This window comes from Sebastes fasciatus, chromosome 20 (assembly GCF_043250625.1).
Source record: "Sebastes fasciatus isolate fSebFas1 chromosome 20, fSebFas1.pri, whole genome shotgun sequence".
NCBI classification, from domain to species: domain Eukaryota; kingdom Metazoa; phylum Chordata; class Actinopteri; order Perciformes; family Sebastidae; genus Sebastes; species Sebastes fasciatus.
Window position 1 is genome coordinate 11612026 of NC_133814.1, and position 21020 is coordinate 11633045.

At 42.7% G+C, this 21020-nt stretch overlaps 3 protein-coding genes across 4 annotated transcripts; 1 reads left to right on the top strand and 2 right to left on the bottom strand.

Annotated features, from left to right (window-relative positions):
- Positions 1–495: 495 nt before the first annotated feature.
- On the bottom strand, positions 496–988 carry gjz1 (gap junction protein zeta 1). Its single transcript, XM_074620247.1, is given in 3 exon segments — positions 496–798; positions 800–957; positions 959–988. Coding segments are annotated over 3 exon segments (354 nt in total). The 3' UTR covers positions 496–632.
- A 698-nt stretch (positions 989–1686) lies between these two features.
- On the bottom strand, positions 1687–7267 carry znf668 (zinc finger protein 668). The gene is made up of 2 exons (XM_074620245.1): positions 7130–7267; positions 1687–4224 (listed from the first exon to the last, which is right to left on the bottom strand). The coding sequence occupies exon 2, from the start codon at positions 4214–4216 to the stop codon at positions 2240–2242; it is 1977 nt and encodes a 658-aa protein (XP_074476346.1). The 5' UTR covers positions 4217–4224; positions 7130–7267; the 3' UTR covers positions 1687–2239.
- Positions 6815–21020, top strand: znf646 (zinc finger protein 646). 2 transcript variants are annotated; one of them, XM_074620240.1, is made up of 4 exons: positions 6815–6942; positions 11681–14497; positions 14716–15783; positions 17352–21020. In XM_074620240.1, the coding sequence occupies exons 2-4, from the start codon at positions 11895–11897 to the stop codon at positions 18244–18246; spliced, it is 4566 nt and encodes a 1521-aa protein (XP_074476341.1). In that variant the 5' UTR covers positions 6815–6942; positions 11681–11894; the 3' UTR covers positions 18247–21020. The 2 variants fall into 2 exon arrangements, with proteins under 2 accessions (XP_074476341.1, XP_074476342.1); XM_074620241.1 differs by having other exon boundaries at positions 17479–17634.

Here is a 21020-nt window from a genome sequence, read left to right on the forward strand (position 1 = left end):
CATTTTCACTCACATATCTTGAGGTCAGAGGTCAAGGGACCCCTTTGAAAATGGCCATGACAGTTTTTCCTCGCCATTTAGCGCAAGTGTTATTTAACCTCCTTCGCAACAAGCTAGTATGACATGGTTGGTACCAATTGATTCCTTAGGTTTTCTAGTTTCATATGATACCAGTTACTTCAGTTTTAAAACTGAGCCCGCTACAAACACTGAAAAATCAATTGCGTTAAAGAAATTAGAGGTGTTAAAATGAATTTGCGTTAACGCGTTATCGCATTAACTTTGACAGCCCTAATAATTGTGTTTTAATATATGTAATTTGTGTGCACCAGACTTCACGACGCAACAGAAAATGTAGTCACACAACAGCAGATATATTCTAAATCAGAAAAAAAGCATGAATAAACAAGTGTCAATGTTTAAAAGTTGCAAAGGTAGTGAGCAATGGAGTACATACAAAATAAGACTGAACAATCAATAATTAAGCCTTGAGGTGGAAGCCAAAGCATAAACAAGGGCGGTTCTGGGACGGCTCCAAGAAAGCAGAACACACTGAAAACCAGGCTTCAACCAGAATACGCAGACAATGCTGAGCAGGTAAAAGCCTGCTGCGCCTCTGTCTCTGTGGAGATCTATGACTGTCTGAGGACACAACCTGAGCCTCCACATCGGTCTTTCCCCAGAGAGCTCCTCTTCTGGGCCAGGGAGCGCAGGTGGGAGGCGAACAGCTCCATGAGCAGGATGGAGAGGATAACCAGCACGTGGATAAAGTTCCAGGCTGCCGTCATAGGTTCGTCTGTTAAAACAGACTCTGGAGCAGATGCAGGTGAAGTCAGCCTCCGGTTTGGTAAAGGGCAGCTCAGCCAGGGAGAGGATCACCAGGCCGACGCACAGGAAGCCAAACCACAGGGAGCGACACTTGTAGGCGGAGGTGGCATCCACCGCTGTCCAGAGGATGAGGGATGAGGCTTGTTACTATGGCTGCCATTGTCACTCCTGGCTTTTGTTGGGAATCTTAACAGTGGGGAAGTTGGGAAAAAAATCCCTACTGCTGAAACATTCAATCTAGCTTATACTGTATATCATGTCAGGATTTTTATCTTAAAGTTTCAAGTGAGTTTGTCATTTCAGCTGCAAGAAAATGCAGCTAAAGACAACTTTGGGAGCAGTCAAAATCAACAAAATCTTTGACAAAGTTAAGATTGAATAGAATTTAATGAAGATTTTGGTTTCAACATCTATCATTTTCTACGCCCTGTACAATTAATTATTTGTTCATCTTCTTTAAATAGGATGTACCACTAGCTCGCAGTGCAGACACACAAATGAAAGCTTTAAGGAAGCATGCAAACGGTTCATTTAAGCATTCAAAAATGTCACAGCAAATACATACAGCTGTTTGTACGTATGGATTTAAGTGGTTCTTAATGTATGCCAAGGTACATTCAGTGTCATTAATGGGAATGAAGTGTGTAGTGAGACAGCTTACCTTTAAGTGCTGCAGCCCGCTGATGGAGTACTATCACTTTGCATGCAGTCTTTTATTGGTGCAAGAAATGTCACTGTCATCATATATGCGTTATTACAGATGATGCGCTGACTTGACTTTTCGTAAGCATCTCCCTCTTCAATATTGAAGATGCTCGTGCACACGAGGAAACAAAAAAATGACCTTTAAAACATTACTACTTTTTACACATTACACGTTTTTATTGGTATAAAATGTAATTAATCTGATTGAAGATTTGGGAATGCCACTTTTATTTTACTCAACCATTTATATAATATTAGACCTTACTAATAATTACACAGTAAAACAGGTACACATTATTTGTTTCAATAAAATGTAAATTAAAAGAACTCAAAAAGCATTAAAAAAAAACACATTTACCTGAAATCACAACATCTTAATAAGTGATCAGCACACATGTTTGTACCACATTTTTATGAAGAGATTACAACAGATAAGATAATGTCATAGTAGGCTATTTATAGTACAGTATATATTTTAAAACATCATACGTAACATCTTTCAAATACCATGGCGATGCAAAACAGTGAGAAAGCGCTGACAATTTACATGAAGGAAACTCTAGTTTGAGTTTTTTTGAAGGTTTCTTGTATAGGATTTTCTTGAAATATCATCAGACCCATCATCTACAGAGATTTAAGGCAACTGGCTAAATATTTGTGGAATCAAAATTCAAAAACAGTAAAAAAAAAAAGAAAAAGAAGAAGCTTAAAGTCCCTCCTCTTTGACTAAGTACTCTGGCAGGGTCTGAAAAGCAGTCACAGGTACAGTCACTGGAACTGTCAGGGATATGGCGCTGGGTTCAACAGTGGAGGGGGAAACCTCACTGGGGGCTGGAGGAGAGGGAAGCGGGTCGGTGTGAATAATGTTTAAGTCACTGAGTTGTTGGGCGGCTGCGTGAGTCCGCAAGTGCTTGCGAAGGTAGGCAGCAAACAGGAAAGCTTTGCCACAGTGGGAGCAGCTGTGCGGTTTGCTGGTGGAGTGGATCTTCTGGTGTTTACGCAGTCCAGATTTGTTGAGGAAGCCTTTGCCGCAGCTGCTGCACACGTGGGGCCTCGGCTTGGGATGCTGCTTCTCGTGCTCCTGCAAGTCCGCCAGCTGTGCGAACTCTGTCTGGCAGGTTTCACACACATGTGAGCCCATGGGCACGATTTTGGTGACGGCCGGAGGAGTGGAGTTGATGGAGTGGAGACTTTCGTGTGCCTGAACTTCATCCCAGCTTCCAAATGTAGCATCACAGTGAGTACAGGAGAACTGAGGGAGAGTTGTGTGGGCGGTAAAGCCTGAGGCTGACCCGGCCTCCGTCTCCTGTTGTTGTTGTTGTTGTTGTTGCTGCTGTTGCTGTTGTTGCTCAGTCTGCTCCGCTAGGTGAGTTCTCTCATGTTTTCGCAGGCTCGAGGACACCACGAATGACTTCAAACACTCCTCGCATTTGAAAGGCCTCTCTCCGGAGTGCACGCGGCGGTGTTTGTTGAGGCTGGAGCGCTCGGCGAACGACTTGTCGCACTCGGTGCAAGAAAAGGGCCTTAGACCCGTGTGGACGAGCATGTGGCGCCGCAGATCCCAGGATGCTACAAAGGCCTTGTCGCAGCTCTGGCATTTGTAAGGCCGCTCTCCAGAGTGAACGCGCTCGTGCACGGCCAGGTCGGCCGGCTGCCGGAACCTCTTGGAGCACTTGTCGCAGGGGTACGGCTTGAAACCCATGTGGGCTCGCTGGTGCCGACGGAAACTGGAGGGGTCAGAAAACATCTTGCCACACTGAGGGCAGAGGAACGGCTTCTCGCCAGAGTGAGTGCGGAGGTGAGACTGGTAGGAGGAGAGCTGGGTGAAGCCTTTACCACACTGCTCACACTGATAGGGTTTGTTCTGGGAGTGAATGCGCTGATGGCAGGCCAGCGAGGAAGAGCGGGAGAAGGCTTTGCCACAGTCGGAGCACAGGTATGGTTTTTCTCCGGTGTGGGAGCGCTCGTGGTTTTTCAGGTCCTTCAGCTCCGTGTAGGTTTTCCCACACTCGTCGCAGGCGTACGGCCGGTGGCCTTGGTGGTTCCTCCTGTGTTTTCGAAACACCGAAGGATCTGCAAAGCTCTTGCCGCACTCGGCGCAGAAGTACGGCTTTTCTCCCGTGTGAGAGCGCATGTGCACCTTCAGTTTAGACAGGGTGGGGTAGCTCTTAGAGCACTGACGGCAAGAGTAAGGACGCTCTCCACTGTGCTGCGTCATATGGATCCTCAAGCATATAGCTTGCATGAAGGCCTTGCCGCACTCCGTGCATACGAATGGTTTCTCCCCAGTGTGAGAGCGGCTGTGGTTGCGCAGCTCCGTGGGTGTCTTGTACGCCTTGTGACAGTCGGGACACTGAAAGGGGCGCTGGGCCGAGTGAGTGCGCTCGTGCTTTGAGAGTTGAGCCTTGCTGGTGAATGTTTTAGTGCACTGAGAACACGAGTGTTGCTGCTGCCGGTCCTTCGCGTGTGCCGAGAGCTTGTGGCTCCGCAGAGCCGACAGAGTTCTGAAAGCCTCCGTGCACGCGGAGCATTTGAATGACGGTTTGGCTTTCGGAGGCCTGCTTCTGCCACGTTTTTTCGCAGGCGGATGATCCTTCACCGGCTCTTCCTCTTGTTGTTGGCTCTCTTCGTCCTGTGCAGGAGGAGGGGTGGGAGGTGGGCTGCCAGGCTGAGGAGAGGCCATCTTTATAGCTGCAAGAGTCAAGATTCAAGAGTTTTATTTGCCATTTGCACCTATACGTATATTGGAATTCTGAGCAGTTTACACCGAGTCAGCTTTAAGAAAAGAAAAAGGTAGAACAGGCACAAGGTAATTACAGTACTAAATAACTCAACACAATAAATAAATAAATTATTAAAATATAAAACTCAGAGACTGTTAGCAGCTATGTTGACTGGTGCACTTCCAGGTGTGTTCCCTCCCTGACTATTCATGTCTTTCCCAATCAAAAGCCCTGGGTTAATGCAGATGTTCGTCTGAAGATCAGGAAACGGTGTGCAGCTTTTAAGTCAGGGGACACTGGGGAGTATAAAATTGCCCGATATGAGCTACAAAAATCCATAAAAGCTGCAAAAGAGCGGGCGTACTCCCAGAAACTTGAGAGCTGTTACCTGGATAACAACACACATAGTATGTGGCAGGGAATCCAATCTGTCACTAAACTACAGGAGAAGCCCGACGAGGACAGACACCACCCTTCCAGACAACCTCAACAGCTTCTACGCTATAGATTTGACAGACTGAATGGAGACACCCCCTCAAAAGCCCAACAATAACCCTGATGAAACTGCATTACAGGTGACACACACAAGAGATTATATATACACAAATTTGTAATAAAAGCATGTAAATAAACAGATCAATTAGCAGGATATGAAACTGGAAGATTGTTCCACAGAGATCAGGCTAAAGTCCAAAGCTATGACTGATATGCCAAATGATTACCAAATCCATTATTCTGGGATCTAATCATAAGCTGTCATCTATGCCCACACTGAATCTCTACTTGGACAGTGAACCTATACAGCAGGTGGATAAGGTCACAGTACTGGGACTAACTATAGACAATCAATTGTCATGGGTATAAAGCCCATTGACACAATTGTCAGGAAAATTGGAAATGGCATCTCCATGGCAACAAATGCCTTCCGTATGTTCCAGCACACATTCTGGGACAAGTAGTTAAATCTTTAACTTTAAGCCACCTGGACTATTGCTCACCTGTATGGTCTTCTGCATTGAAAAGTGTACTGCGAAAAAACTACAAATTGCCTAAAACAGAGCTGCAAGACTAGTCTTACATTGCCCCATGAGAACGAACACAGACAGCATCATAAACTGTCATGGTTACCAGTAGAGAAAAGACTCGCCTTAAGCACAGCGACATTCTTTAGTAACAGCACTTGTTCTACTAAACCCGAGTTCTTATACAGTCAAATTACTTAATGCAGAGACATTCACAGTCATTTCACTAGAACAGCAGGTGATGGCCAAATCATGTTACCTCACCCAGAATCTAATGCCTTAAAAAAGACAGTTATCGTGCCATCAAACATTGGAATATATGCCCTCTTTACATCCGTCAATCCTGTAGCAAATCCTCATCCTCATTCAAATACCATCTAAGAATACATTACTGCAGCAGCTGATCCATAGTCCAGTGTTGGTTATGTATGGTTTTTATTTTGTTCCTTGTCCCTGATGATGGGCCTTGAGGCTAAATGGTTGTGGAAGATGTGTATGAATGTGAAATTTATATATGTTTGGAAAATTTGAATGTTATTAGTGTAACACAAATATGATGTTGTATATATAGCATGTATATGATAAATGTAATGTACCTGATTTCAGACCACACACTGTTAAGAATTTCCCAGTAAAATAACAGTGAAGAACTGGCAGCAGGGTTGCCTTTATGTTACTGTAAAATTAACATTATTTTACTGTCGCTGAAATTTACAGCTTTGTACTGTTAATGAAAAATACAGTTTGAACTGTTTTTTTTTTATTAATTTCACAGTTAATTTACTGTTTAAAGATACATTATATAGCTGTTTTTCACCTTTCTTTTACATTATTTTACTGATAATGCACAATTAAGGTTGTATTTTTTTATATACATTTTAATAAACATTATTTTTTGCCTATAGATGAATAGACTTAGCAGGTTACAGACATAGGAATAGTCACACTAAATACAATTAAAGGCACTTGTTAGGAAAAAGGCTATAATAGACATGTTGACACTTTTTCCCAAAATGTCTGTCTCTAGCTGCAGAATGCAAACCATAACAACATGTGAGTGAAGAACAATAAAGCTAATTCACTGATTTTACAATCATGTACAATGTACAAGCCTCACATGTGCAGATCAGGTCCCAGAATTAAAGAAATACTGCATGAAACTGTTACTGATGATACTTTAGACAGTTTATCAGCAGTAAAGTGATGTTTTTTTAAGAATGCATTATAGTTATAAGTGTAATTTAACAGGTTTTATTTTGTATTAACAGTAAAGCACTGTTTTTAGCAATAACAGGTTAATACTGTTGAAATCAAGCTGTAAATTAACAGCTATTGTTTACAGTGCAGGAAGACTAGCTGGTGCCATTGGTATCAGCTAATGGGGATCCTTTTTTAAATAGATAAATGCACATGAAGTAGGAGAACAGTGAGAATGTCTGATGATGTACTAGATCTGTGTATTAAGAGCAATAAGTGGGTGTGCATTAAAGCACAAAATGGCTGGCATTAGGACCTCAGGGGACAATAAGCTAACCGCTTTGATGCCAGAGGAAGTTGACTTCAGATCACTGTGTGTATGAATGACTGACATGTTACACGACCAGAGACCAGATCACAAAGCTCACGACTCAATGTGATGATGTTAACAACCAGGATGACGACACGTAGGTATTCATTCTCTCTCTTTCTCTTTAGCTAAACACTTTTAACTTGACTCAAAATGGCTGGCTCTAGGACCGGCTGCACCAAACTCACTCACACAGTGTCGTCACCATAACGACCGTGATTATGCGGAGCTGCATGCAGTTAAGCTGTTATTGTGGTGCATTAGAGAAACAAAGAGCTTCTTACCTTGATAGAGGTCTTTAATGGTTGATAAAGCCTTGAAAAGCGTCTCTACGCGGCTGTATTACTGTGAGACGCTGCTGTTTGCTGTTGACTGGCTGCAGGCTGAGTGGGACGGCTCTAGGACCCTGATGACGACAGCTCTCTGCAAGCCAAGTGTGCAACATTATAATGTGTTTAATGGTTAAACATATCAGCTATAAGACACACATGTATTAATAACACCTAGAAAAACACCATAGTTCTATTAAAGCTGTCTGGCTTAACGGAAACATGCCAAACTGAAGAGAAGATCATTTACAATGCTTTATAAGGCAATAGCAGAGCTGTCAGAAGCAGATAGCTAGCTGATCAAATAAGCTCTAAAGGTGTCTTTTACAAAAACCAGCAGCTGAATAGTGAAGTGAACATTTAAGTTTTTCATTTGAGTTTAGTATTTGTGATTTCTTTAACAGCTCAGCTCAATACAGGTTTTGTATTAACTCAACTTTTAGCCTAGCTAGCTTAGTAGTGATGTGTTGGTCGCAAACGAGCCGGTTCAAAGAGCCGGCTCTTTTAAGTTGAACGATGGGAGCCGGGTCTTTTAAGTGAACGATAGGAGCCGGCTCTTTTTAGTGAACGACAAGAGCCGGCTCTTTTAAGTGAACGATGGGAGACGGCTCTTATAAGTGAACGATAGGAGCCGGCTCTTTTAAGTGAACGACGGGAACCGGCTCTTTTAAGTGAACGACGGGAACCGGCTCTTTTAAGTGAACGACGGGAGCCGGCTCTTTTAAGTGAACGACGGGAGCCGGCTCTTTTAAGTGAACGATAGGAGCCGGCTCTTTTAAGTGAACGTTGGGAGCCGGCTCTTTTAAGTGAATGATTGGAGCCGGCTCTTTTAAGTGAATGTTGGGAGCAGGCTCATTTAAGTGAATGATTGGAGCCAGCTCTTTTAAGTGATCAATAAGAGCTGGCTCCCATCCGAGAGCTGTTTTTTCTTTTCTTCTTTTTTCTTTAATTAATTCAAGGCAGAATGATAGGACGATCTTCTCCGCGCCACGGGCCCTCCATGCACTGACTGTGACTGAATGTTGTGTTAATGACGTCCGTGCCACCAATCAGGTGATGACAGACAAGGATCATATCATCAAGCAGGGAGGGGCGGGGAGTAGTGATGTTACGTGCTGTGCCGAGGCTTCGGAGCGTTTGTCGAGTAATCCAGGAAGTTTTCTGCGATGCACGTATCGAGGCTTGCATCGTTTTAGACCAATACGTCATTGATGACATCCGAAGCCTCGCTGCCCGGCCATACCGCTGACTGGTTCAGCAAGTGTGTCAGATCTTCACTGGTTAAACCAATGCCACTTTGCAGAAGTGACACAGAACACTAATATTACCCCTCCTGCCATTTTTATATTATATTACACTACACTACAATACAATTATTGACCAAAGGATTGATTTACACACATAAGATGCATTACTCACAAAACAATTAAAGTTTATTATACATATATGTTATATACTCATAATTTACTTACTAGAAAATAGACATTATATTATATAGATATAAATGGATTACATGGTAATATATATTTTTTTCATTGTTTATAGTCATTCCCAACAGCCTTTACTGGCGCAAAATACAGTATATCACAGATCACATGGTTAAGATCAAATCTGCCTGTTTTACACTCTTTGATCACCAGGTGGTTTCATGTGCACATGAAGCCTCGAGAAATGAAACCTTTTCCGAACCAATTTGCTGGAAAGCTTCAGAATCAGAATCAGAATCAGAATCAGAAAGGTGTTTATTGCCAGGTGTAAGGGGTATACACTAGGAATTTTCTTTGGCTTTGTTGGTGCAGTCAAACAGTATAATTACAAAAGAATAGATAAAAAACGTAGAATAAAATAAAATGTACAATTTACAAAATAAGCTATAAACAGATGTAAACAGATAGTGCAAATAAATGCTAATGCAAATAAATGCAAATAAAATTCAATGCTTCATGAAGCTTCAGCTCGCCATCACTACCATCAAGCAGGGGGGGGGGGGGGGTGCGCGGGGCGCTGACGGTCTACAGGTACAGAGCAGGAGGAAGGGGAGGAGAGAAAGAGAGAGGAGTGCGGTGCACGAATAGCAGACAAGATGAGTGACAATCGGAAACAAAGCAGCATGTAAAATTATGCTATTCTGGAAATTGTAAGGTTTAGTATAATTAAATTGAATAATTTAAGTGATATATGTGAACAAATAAAAACCATAGGTCAAAACAGCGCTAAATTTGGCTGAATTATAAAAAGGCAGAAGTAGTAAAACGATGAGCCGTTTGGTGAGCCGAAAGAGCCGGCTCTTCTTGGTGAGCTGAGCCAAATGATCTGGCTCACTAAAAAGAGCCGGAATTCCCATCACCACTAGCTTTAGCTAGCTGGCTTCGAGGGGGGAAGTATTACTGTGCTGCACATTTCCTGTTTCCTAGCAACAAGAGCAATGTGGAAACGGGGATGGAGGAGAAAAAAGACAATTGGTAAAAAAAAAAAAGGGGGGTTGCCCTTTTTACTCAGAAATAACGTGTTTTAAAATAATGAATGAACATATATATCTTCGGAGGCTGGCTGTGAATCCGTACCGCTGCAGGTATTTCATTTGACGCATTTGCTGACGCTGTGATTCTGTGTTTAAAACGACTTCTTGGCTTTTTGGTGCAATGTTTGTTTAGCTAGCTTAGCCACCATGATGCTAGCTGGTAGCGAGCTAACCCACTGTCATATTAATGTGACTTGTAGCTAACCTCGTCCTTATAACATCATGATGACGAGTGTGTTTGTTTCTGGTTGTGTTTATAATGTCGGATATTATTGGTGTTTGCGTTGGCAGTAGATCTGCAGAGAGATAGAGAGGCGTTTCCCGGTTTATTGACATAGCTCGGTCTGTTAGCCTGCTGCAGAGATGTAGCACAACATGTCAGGATAGGTGCTGTTTCTAGATTAGTGCATTCAACAGTTCAATCCAATTCAATTCACACTTTATTTCAGACACACACAGGAGGGTCCATAGCAATAAAAGAAAAGAAAAAGAAAAAACATACAAGACAGCAGTTCATCATTCAATTCCTAATGTAAGTAAAGCTTTATTTATATAGCACATTTTAAAACACACCATTACAAAGTGCATCACACACAAGAAGAAACATCAAACAAGGGGAAAAAAAACAAGGAAAAATTACAATATGACACACAAACAATGAGAAACAGATCAAACAAACACATGTGGATGAGGCCTTTGAAAGGCTTGTGTGCTAAGTGCATTCAACTTCAATCCAATTCAAACTGTATTTCAGACACACAGGAGGGTCCATAGCAATAACAGAAAAAATAAACAAAAAACATACAAGATAAGTATATAATAAAATATAAAAGCTTTATTGTCATTGCATTAAATACAACGAGATTCACAGGTGCCACTTCTGCTCAGTGCTTTAAAACAAATACTTGACGAGACTAAACGAGGCAGATAAATCATATAACAGGTAAACACACACACACAGTATATAAAGCAAATACAACAGGTAAAGTAGATGTAATAAATAAATATAAACAGAAGTGTTACACTAGAAGTATAAAATATAAAAATAGATGTAATGTAAACAGAGGTAATTGCACTTGTAAAAATAGGTAGGGTAGATGTAATAAATTAAATGGAACAGCAAACTATTAAAAAACCGCAGCAGTTCATCATTCAATTCATATATAGGCTATCTCACCTGTGTTTTTTCTGAGCCTGGATTAGTACCGAGTGCAGCTCTTGCTCGGGCTGGTTAAAGCCTCTATGATGCTGTTCTCTGACTCATCCAAGCGACAAATAAAATTATACATCAAATGTCTTAAAAGTGCCTCACATGTAGGAAAACCAGAGGATACAAACAGTTGACTGGCACTATGCCATCTGGGAACCTAAAGCAACAACCTCATTGCATCATTGTAAGCCACTATATGAGCCTTCGCATACTACTTTTCTTGTAGCTAAACCAAAGATGAGCTGTGTACAAAGGCGTGCAGAAAGCTCTAAATAATGAACATTTTACATTTACAGAACACATACTGAACTTTACAAAGCAGCATATTTGCCTGAGCATATAGTGTACAGCACTGTCGATAGATATCTCTGTCATCATTCCAATCATCAGTGAGAAAATGGCCACGGTATTTTATTTCCTTGCATAAGCATGTCCATGATACTGGTTACCTGCTACCGGTGACGCATTAAAACGTAAATACCGTGGCTAGTTTTACCAAAGATTTATTGACAGATTTAATCATTTGATCAGCCCTTGAGAGGCATAAACATTATGAGATGCTCACTGTTGCTACAGAGCTGGTGTAATGCACAGGTTAAGTTGTCAATTTGTATTGAAAGATTTTTTGACGAATAAACCTTTTATATTTTTTAGGAATAATGCATGATAGGTAATTTGTAGCTTCTATAATGTATACATCATTGCATAAAATTGAACACTGTTGCATACATCGTTTATGTATTCACCACTAACGCATCTCTTCTGTCCTCAACAGCTCAATTTGCCTGCTTCTCCTAAATTCAAGTCACTCTGCTAATTGTGTGGAACTGGTTCTCAACATCTTCTGCCGTGTTACCTCCCTGGACACTCCTTGGACCTTATTATAAACAACTTCTTTGTATATGGAAAACAAAGACATCTAATGCATTTCCCTCCTGCATATTCATACACTCTGTGTCTGGTGCACTTCATTCGATTGCTATCCTGTAATGGCAGTGCAAGACCCTGGCAGGACAACAGGTTTTCCTTGCAAACAATGTGGCACGGTATGTCCCAATATGCCCACTCTGCTCGAGCACATGGATGCTCACCTTCAAGAAGAGGAAGAACGTAAATTTAAATGTGATGAATGTGGACGTGGTTATAGGCATGCTGGGAGCCTAGCTAACCACAAAAAGACACACGAAGTGGGTTGTTTTCAATGTAACATCTGTGGTAAAGAAAACTCTAATGCTTTGGCCCTGAAGAGTCATCTCCGGAGCCACACTTCGCAGAAAAAGTACACCTGTGCCGAATGTGGGAAAGCTTTTCGTCTGGCAACACAGCTGGCTACACATGAGAAGGTTCATCTCGCCAGGCGAGTAAAGGAGCAGTCATATAGGAAGGTAGACATGGAGTATCCCACACATGAAATTGAAAATGATCACCCACATCAACTCGATGAGCAGTCGGCCAGTGTCGGGATTTCTACAGAAAATAGCCCAGCTGTCGACAAGACGGAGGTTGTTTATAATGCACAATCTGAGACCTCTGATGATGCAACAAATCGACCTTTCAGATGTGACTTGTGTGACAAATCATACATACACCATCGAAGCCTGACCAATCATAAGAAGACTCACCAAGTGGGAATGTTTGAGTGCACCGTGTGTTTCAAACTGTTCAATAACATGGCTGCCCTCTACAGCCACCAGAGAACTCACAAGACAAGAAGCACGACAGACCCTGGTCCAATGAGTGGGTCGTACACAGGCACACCACTTGACCAGTTTTCACCTCAGAGCCAAGATGCTCCGGTCAATTTTTGCCATTTGTGTCAGGTACTATTCCCCAATGATGAAGAGTTCCAGGAACACATCCAAATGCATAACTCTTCATCTCTGTCATTTGGGCTTCAAGATACCATGTCAGAGAACCACAATATATCATATGACAACAGTATTGCTTCGCCTGAGTCAAATTTTTATGCATCTCCTATAAATAATGTTCCCTCAGTGTCATCAATAGATAATCATGGCGGCTTTGATCAGCCACAGGAGCAGATTAGAAGTAACGGTCATGTGTACTCAGACTGTTCCAATAATCAAACACCACCTTCCAATAGCACTCAGGGAGAACCCCCAATCATAAACACAAGCATTCTCAATCCCACCCTGACGCACACAGAAAACACTGACAATGCAACTGAAATGGAAGAGACTTCAACTGTAGATACTGATCGTCCCTTCAAGTGTCAAGTCTGTGGTAAAAGCTACCGGCACTCTGGGAGCCTCATCAACCACAAAAGGTCACATCAGGTCGGGATTTACCAATGTTCCATCTGCAGGAAGAGCTATCCTCACCTGGCCGCCCTCAAGAGTCATCTTCGTCTCCACAAAGCTCAGTCTTCATCTTTTGGCCTCAACGCTGAGGGAGACTGGCTCTCCTCAGAGCCTCTGACTCTAGATAACCAACAGGGCTGCTTCTCTTCTCAAGACGAGGAGGACGACGGCACTCCCTCTTTGCTTGGTATGGATCAGGAGAATGGAGTTGACCACAGCAATGGAGCTTTGTACCATGAGCAGTTTAATCAGGACTTTTCCCAGGATATGACTGTGCATCTACCTCACAATGAACACCTGATGCAGAGGCACATGTGTGCAGACTGCGGTGAGACATTTGCAGATATTGCAGGGATTAAGTCTCACAGTTGCCCACTGCTACAGCAGCAACATGACACTACTAGCAGTGACTATGACAGTAATATGAATTTCCAGGACAGTAATGGTCACTGTGTCATTGGAAATCCAGGGAGTAATGTAGAGTTCCATGGTCTGAATGGTAGCCGCGACCAAAGTTACTTCGAACAGAACTTTCATGACAATATGAGCAGTGATCAGCTGAATGGTGGCGGAGAAGGTGATAATGCTGATGAGGAAGAGGAGGATGATGATGGAGATCTTTATCAGTGCTCTATATGTGGAAACAGCTACACCAGCATGAGGGCTCTCAGGAGCCATCTCCGAGGGCACACACAGTCCCATGGTACTCCTGCAAGCTCAGGGCCTTCCTCCATGTCCTCCCACGATGAAGTGAAAGATGATGAGCCCGGAGAGATGATGATCTGTAGCACATGTGGGGAAAGTTTTGCCAATAGGCAGGACTTGACCACTCATCAGCTTCTCCACAAAAAGGACCAGGTAGATAATGTAAATCATTTACACATGAACAACAGCGGCGTGTCCGGAGGCAAGGAGGAAGCACAGAGTATCATCTGTGGCAACTGTGGCATCTTCTGCACCAGCTACCATCATCTTGAGAGCCACGGTTGCACAGCTGAGAGGACTGATGAGTCGTCACACGGCAAAGAGGAAATGAAAGTAAATGATGTTACCCAGCGTGAAGACACGAGTCGTATCAAAGAAAGTGTTGATACCGAAGATCGTCAGTACAAGTGTGATCAGTGTGGGCGTTCATACAGACACGCCGGCTCCCTCCTTAACCACAAAAAGTCCCACAAAACGGGTGTATTCAGATGCCTCGTCTGCCAGAAGCGCTTCTACAACCTGTTGGCCCTTAAAAACCATCAGAGGTCTCACTTTGATATTAAGAGGTTAGTTACAGTAAGAATACACATCATTAATATGTGTTTAATTCTTGCATTTGTCACTCATGTTGCAAACTGTTAATGCATGTTGGAAATTATGAAAACCAAAAGCGAGTTGTTGCCTGTAGGGTCTGTGTTTTTTGTGTGTTGCAGATGTGTTTTGTCATCATGCCTCCCTGTTTTGCAAACACAGAATTAACCATATGCCTTGTCTCCTCCCCCAGGCATACTTGCCATGAGTGTGGGAAAGCCTTCAAAATACAGAAGCAGCTATTGAATCACCTGAGAAGGCACAAAGAGAACCAAGCCAAAATCCATGATCTCAACAACCAGATCCAGGCCCTCATGCAGATGAATGGGACCAGGTCAGATGGAGGAATGCAGTCCTTAACTTCAAATGCCAATCAGGCTTTATCTTCTCCTCGACGCTGCAAGCAACTGGCTGGAGGGAAGAGAGGACAAACAAAGTGTGAGACCTCAGTCAAATCAGAGGACGCAGGTGACCAACGGCCTTTCGCATGTGACCAGTGTGGACGTACATATCGCCACGCAGGAAGTCTAGTCAACCACAGAAACTCTCATAAAACAGGTGAATATTACTGCTCTGTTTGTAACAACACTTACTCCAATCAACTCGCAATGAAGAACCACTTGCGCACCCACTTTGCATATAAAAAGCACTCTTGCCAAAACTGTGGAAAAGGCTTTAGGGGAAAGAAGCAGCTATCAGCCCACGTTTGTGCAGACGTCAGAAAGGAAGGGGCAGGAGTCAAGAGGAGCCTAAAATCTAGAGCCTTTAAGTGTAAAGAATGTAAGCAGACCTTTCTCTCTGTTGACCAACTGACAGCCCACACCTGTGATGCGCCGTCAGGCAGCAGTGATGCACAAACAAATAAAGAGGAGCGGCCTTTCACATGCAACATATGTAATCGCAGCTACCGCCACGCCGGCTCACTCCTGAACCACAAAAACACCCACAAGACAGGGCACTTCAGTTGCACCTTCTGCTCTAAGCCCTTCACTAACCCCATGGCTTTACGTAATCACACACGCATCCATACGCAGAAGAAAAAGTATGTGTGTCTCACATGCGGAAAGGCCTTCCGCCTCGCCAGTATCCTGCATAACCACCAGAGGGTCCACAACCGGGTGGCGAGTCACTTCAGCTGTCCTGCATGCGGAAAGAGCTTCCAGGGCAGGTCCGGGCTGAAGAGGCACCGCTGCCGCAGAGGTCAGGAGAACTCCCCGAGAGCTGGAGTCCAGCAGTCCGAGAGGGGAGACAAGTGCTTCATGTGAGTACCTGTCTTATTGTTTTGTCTATTAGTCATCATTGGGGTCGTTTTTATATATTTTCTATTTGTTTAATAAAGCTGTCCTGACCCGACTGATGAATTTGCCAGTTCAACATAACAGCCAATATTAGTTTATGACTGATAAGTTACCAGAAATTGTAATATAAAAAATGTTAAAGATAAGTTCACTGACAACAAAGTTTGTTTTTCAACTGTAAAATGTTACGCTCAGTACATATCTTGGTTATAACTCTTTAAAAAGCAAATTTAAAGAATCCTTATCAACAATATTTGTTTACGTTATGTATTAATGTTAAAAAAAATAATATCAGCAAACTGTTTTTGGGCCTTTAAAGTATTGAAATCAGCTTCAAAGATCCAGTATTGGTCAGGCTATTATTTGGAAAGTATAATAATACTGTATTTATTAATAGCTAAAGGGAGAATTCACCGCTCTTTTATGTCGATGTCTATTCAGTGCAGATGGTAAATGTAGTCCTCTGGAGAAAACAAATTCCCCCAGTGCGTGCTTTATTGACTGAGAAAGCTGATTTCCCCTGCTGTGGAGCTGGGCCATCTGTAACTACATGTACTGGGATGCATTGCGTGTAAGCGGTGAGTTCGCTACGTCTGATGAATAAACAAAATAAACTCAATATTTTTACACCTAAACAGAAAAATAAAACCGCGCACCTTCTGAATTCAAGTATCTCTTAGTTAGTCTGTTAGTTTTTCCACTGTTCTAACAATCAGCAACTCTGGTTTGGTCAAAATGAAGCCTTCATTTTCACAGAGTAAGATGTGAAAATGTTTGTGGCTACCCGTGGAGCCGATGCCACGCTTCAGCGGCTCGCTCTCACTCCTCCCTCCGAGGCAGACCATTAAATTAGCAAAATCCAATGCCAGAAATCCTCCCAAAATCGCCATGCTGGTCTTGATTGTCTTTTCCAGGTTATCTATGGGATCCTGAAAAAGGTCTCCAGCGCACCTCTGTCCAAGTGAAAAGGAAAGTTTTAATGCAACACAACTGCCCATTCATTACAGCAGAATTATTCCGTTTCTGTTGGCATCAGGGAACAATTTGAGCAAAGTCTCCATCAGTCAGTGTTTGCTCTCGGCAGCTCAGGTTCTGGAGGTTCCTCGCCGGCCATATCCTCCCCACAGCAGCTGCAGCCTCGAGCAGCCTCTCTCCGGCTATCCAAGTCAGACGTTTTTAAAAACTTACACTGTAAAAACTCCTTGTCCATAACATCCTATGCACGCATATCTTGTGATGCCATTTTTACTGTTGGAAGCTTAACACAAGTGAAGAGATCAAGAAAGTTTTGAGCGGCATTGCGCCCCACAGCTACCAAAACTGAAGTACCAAGTACATCACTTCACTGGTAGCAGGTCAGCTTTCTCTGTCAATAAAGCACGCACTGAGGAGTTTATTGCTTCCACTACATTTCCCATCAACACTGATTGGACATCTCCTTTAAGTAAGTCATTTGCAGGTTGATAGAAGAGTTGAATTTGAATTAAAAGTGTAATATCAGGCATTGAATATGAACATATCCCTGCTGCAGGTGTGACCTGTGTGGGCGCTCCTACCGCCACGCTGGCTCTCTCCTCAACCATAAAAAGACCCACTCCGAAAACCTCCACCACTGTACCTTGTGTCTCCAGACATTTCCTGATCCTCTCACTCTACAGATACACTCCCAGATGAGGCGTCACTGCTGCCCCGAGTGCGGCAAGACCTTCTGTCTGGTCGCGCACCTGCAGAGCCACATGGAGGTGCACTCAAAGGACCAGTCCGTGGTCTGCAGCCCCTGCCAGCAGAGCTTTCCCAACACAACCACCTACCAGCAGCACCAGGACATGCACCACGGGGCTCAGGACCCCTATCAACAAGGCGTGGATGAACCTGTAGATAACAACGTCTGCTGGGACTCAGGAATAAATCAGACCATGGGGATAGATGGGATGCACGAGCAGGTTCCACCACCTTTGTCCCATATTCCAGGAAGCATCGCTAATTCACAGAAGAGCAACGAGTCCGCTGGCACGGAGGAGAAGAGCCACGTCTGCGAGCACTGCGGCCGCACTTACCGCCACGCCGGCTCCCTCCTCAACCACAAGAACAGCCACAAGACGGGCTCCTTCTTCTGCTCCGTCTGCCAGAAAGAGTTCACCAACCTGATGGCTCTCAAGAACCACCGGCGGATTCACACGGAGCCAAAGCGCTACCAGTGTCTGGAGTGTGGGAAGGCGTTCCGCGTGTCCACTCAGCTCATATGTCACCGACGAATCCACACCAAAGAGAAGCCCTTCGCCTGCTTGCTGTGCGACAAGAGCTTTTCCAGCAAGTCCAACCTGCGGCACCATCAGAAGATGCACCAGAACACCCAGACCTACGACTCCTCTTTCAGCATGGATGCTAACGCGTTTATGGACTTGGACATGGGATCTTTCCTTTGAAGCCAGAGCGTACAAGAGAAGAGGACAGGCGGTCCTCTTATTTATCAGTTACTCATCCCTCTATCAATAATTGTAAAACAGTATTTTTTTTTTCAGAAAGTGCTCCTTGGTCCTGACAGAAGCTCATTTGAAGACATGCACATTTCATTACCGACTTCCAGTCTTACCTCCAACACACTCAAAAGTCTCCAGAGGGTCTATCGGTCAACTTTTAATAAGGCCTGAATGTTTTCCAAGAATACGCAGGATCCTAGAATACAGGGAGGCTGATGAAAATATTAGTCGCCACTCATTCCTCAATGACAAACCACCCAACCAAAGTGAACAGAAAAGTGCAGCCCAGGTCCATGTAAAATCATTAACACTGATAAGTACTGTTCTAACGGCGATCTCTCCTCTCTTGCTATGTATAATTGTGTTCAGTGCCTCTGTAAGTTCCTTAGGAAACAAAATATACAAACTATATTTATCTCTCGATTCTTTTCGTTAGCTTTGCCGTCAGTGTCAAAGGACTGCTCACTTTCCTTTTTGGATTTCACATAGGGCAAGCCTCTTATTAAGTCAAATACCTCTGGGGTGTGTCCAAAGGTCCGGGGCAAAGTGATTTTCTGAAATCATAGTATCAAGTAAATAGTCGTACTGCTAATAATATTCACGTTGAGTGACATCGTATGCTAAAAATTGATGTTTTTATTAATTTATTCCTGTTATTTTATGTGCATATTTTATTAGAAAAGCTTTTTATGAATGTTGTAAAAATCGGTCTTCTAAAACTCATGTAGCCTTTAAGGAACGTTATCAGTCGATTAGTATTTACTAGGGCTGTCAATCGATTAAAAGTATTTAATCGCAATCAATCCCATGATTGTCCGTAGTTAATCGCAAATTAGTCGTCCATTTTTTTTATCAGTTCAAAATGTACCTTAAAAGGAGATCTGTCAAGTATTTAATACTCTTATTAACATGGGAGTCGGCAAATATGCTGCTTCATGCAAATGTATGTATATATTTATTATTGGAAATCAATTAACAACACAAAACAATGACAAATATTGTCCAGAAGCCCTCACAGGTACTGCATTTAGCATGAAAAATACACCGCAACAACATAGCAAACTGCAGCCCAACAGGCAACAACAGCTGTCAGTGTGCTGACTTAACTATGACTCGCCCCAAACTGCATGTGATTATCATAAAGTGGGCATGTCTGTGAAGGGGAGATTCGTGGGTACCCATAGAACCCATTTTCATTCATATATATTGAGGTCAGAGGTCAAGGGACCCCTTTGGAAATGGCCATGCCAGTTTTTCCTCGCCAAAATGTAGCCAAAGTTTGGAGCGTTATTTAGCCTCATTCACGTCAAGCTAGTATGACATGATTGGTACCAATGGATTCCTTAGGTTTTCTTGTTTCATATGATGCCAGTATCTTCATTTTAGCTTTAAAACTGAGTCCGCTACAACAAATTTGCGTTAATGCGTTAAACAAATTAGTGGCGTTAAAACGAATTAGTGTTAACGTGTTATTATCGCGTTAACTTTGACAGCCCTAGCATTTACTCCTTTAGTTCTCAGTTACAACAGGCAGGAATGAATGAGCCAAGCATTATTGGCAGCACTCAGTGTAAACCTTCAAAAGGAACATACCTGATGTGTAAAACATTGTAGATAATCAGTTTTCTGAACTGAGCATTTTATTTGAAGTCGTGCCATTTCAACACTTATAATTGCGCTCATGTAACGGTTGTCAAAGTCACTCCGACAGATAGCTGCAGCTCCACATCCAGTGCACACTGTTGAATTATGATCCATCTTAAAAACTTTGAGAAGCATCAGTTATGTTGAAGTGCCAGTGCCTGAAATGTAAGTCAATTGTAGCAGTTTAATGTGAACAAAACCTCCTCTCACTGTACTTGTTATATACTGTAAACCACAATGTTGATTTTATATTCTCTGGTAAATCATTAGATTTTATTTTCAATCTATCGTCTGGTTTGTGAATCTCCTCAGCCACAAACAGTTAAAACGTCTTAAAGCAGTCGATAACCGAAGTATTGCAGCAGTGAGGTGAAAGTGGTTCCTTTTTGTTTTCCATGAATTTTTCTTCCCTCACAAATGCTTTATATGAATCAAACAGGATGTATTTTCAAACAAACAGATCTGTGGCCAAAGCGCCTCATTTCTGCCAAGCACAAGTATTACTACAGACAAACCAGGGCTTTGTGGATTTACAAGGATGAACCAGTTTCATCTTCACTGTCGAGTTCATGAACCACTTTATGTTCTGTGAAAAATGTGCAATTATTGATTCTCTGGGTTATTTGTTTTGCCAGGTTGTCTAACGTGCCTGTTGTTCCTTAAGTGGTTTCTTTTCACAAACCAGAAATCTAGCAAAAGGGAACACATGGCCTTTGTTTTTTTTATAACAATCTGAATTTTCTTTATGCCTTATTCATTACATTTCATGTATGAGTATGTTTGGCACCGGTCAGAAGTATGAAATACCTCATGGAAAGCCCTGCCTACCTAGCAACTGCTACTTAATGCCTCATGCAGCTTAATTGTAGAGAATACACTGTAATCATAGAGATAGTTATGAATTGTAAGACAAATAGAATGGATGAAGCGTCAATTGTAAGGTTTTACTTTGTAGTTCGCAGTAGCTGTTTTCTCCATAAAATAGTCGTTTCTCTGCAGTTTGTTGTTTTCAGAGTTATATTTGCACATTTGTAGACGAGACACTTGTAGCCTAAGGAGGACAGGAAGTCTATAAT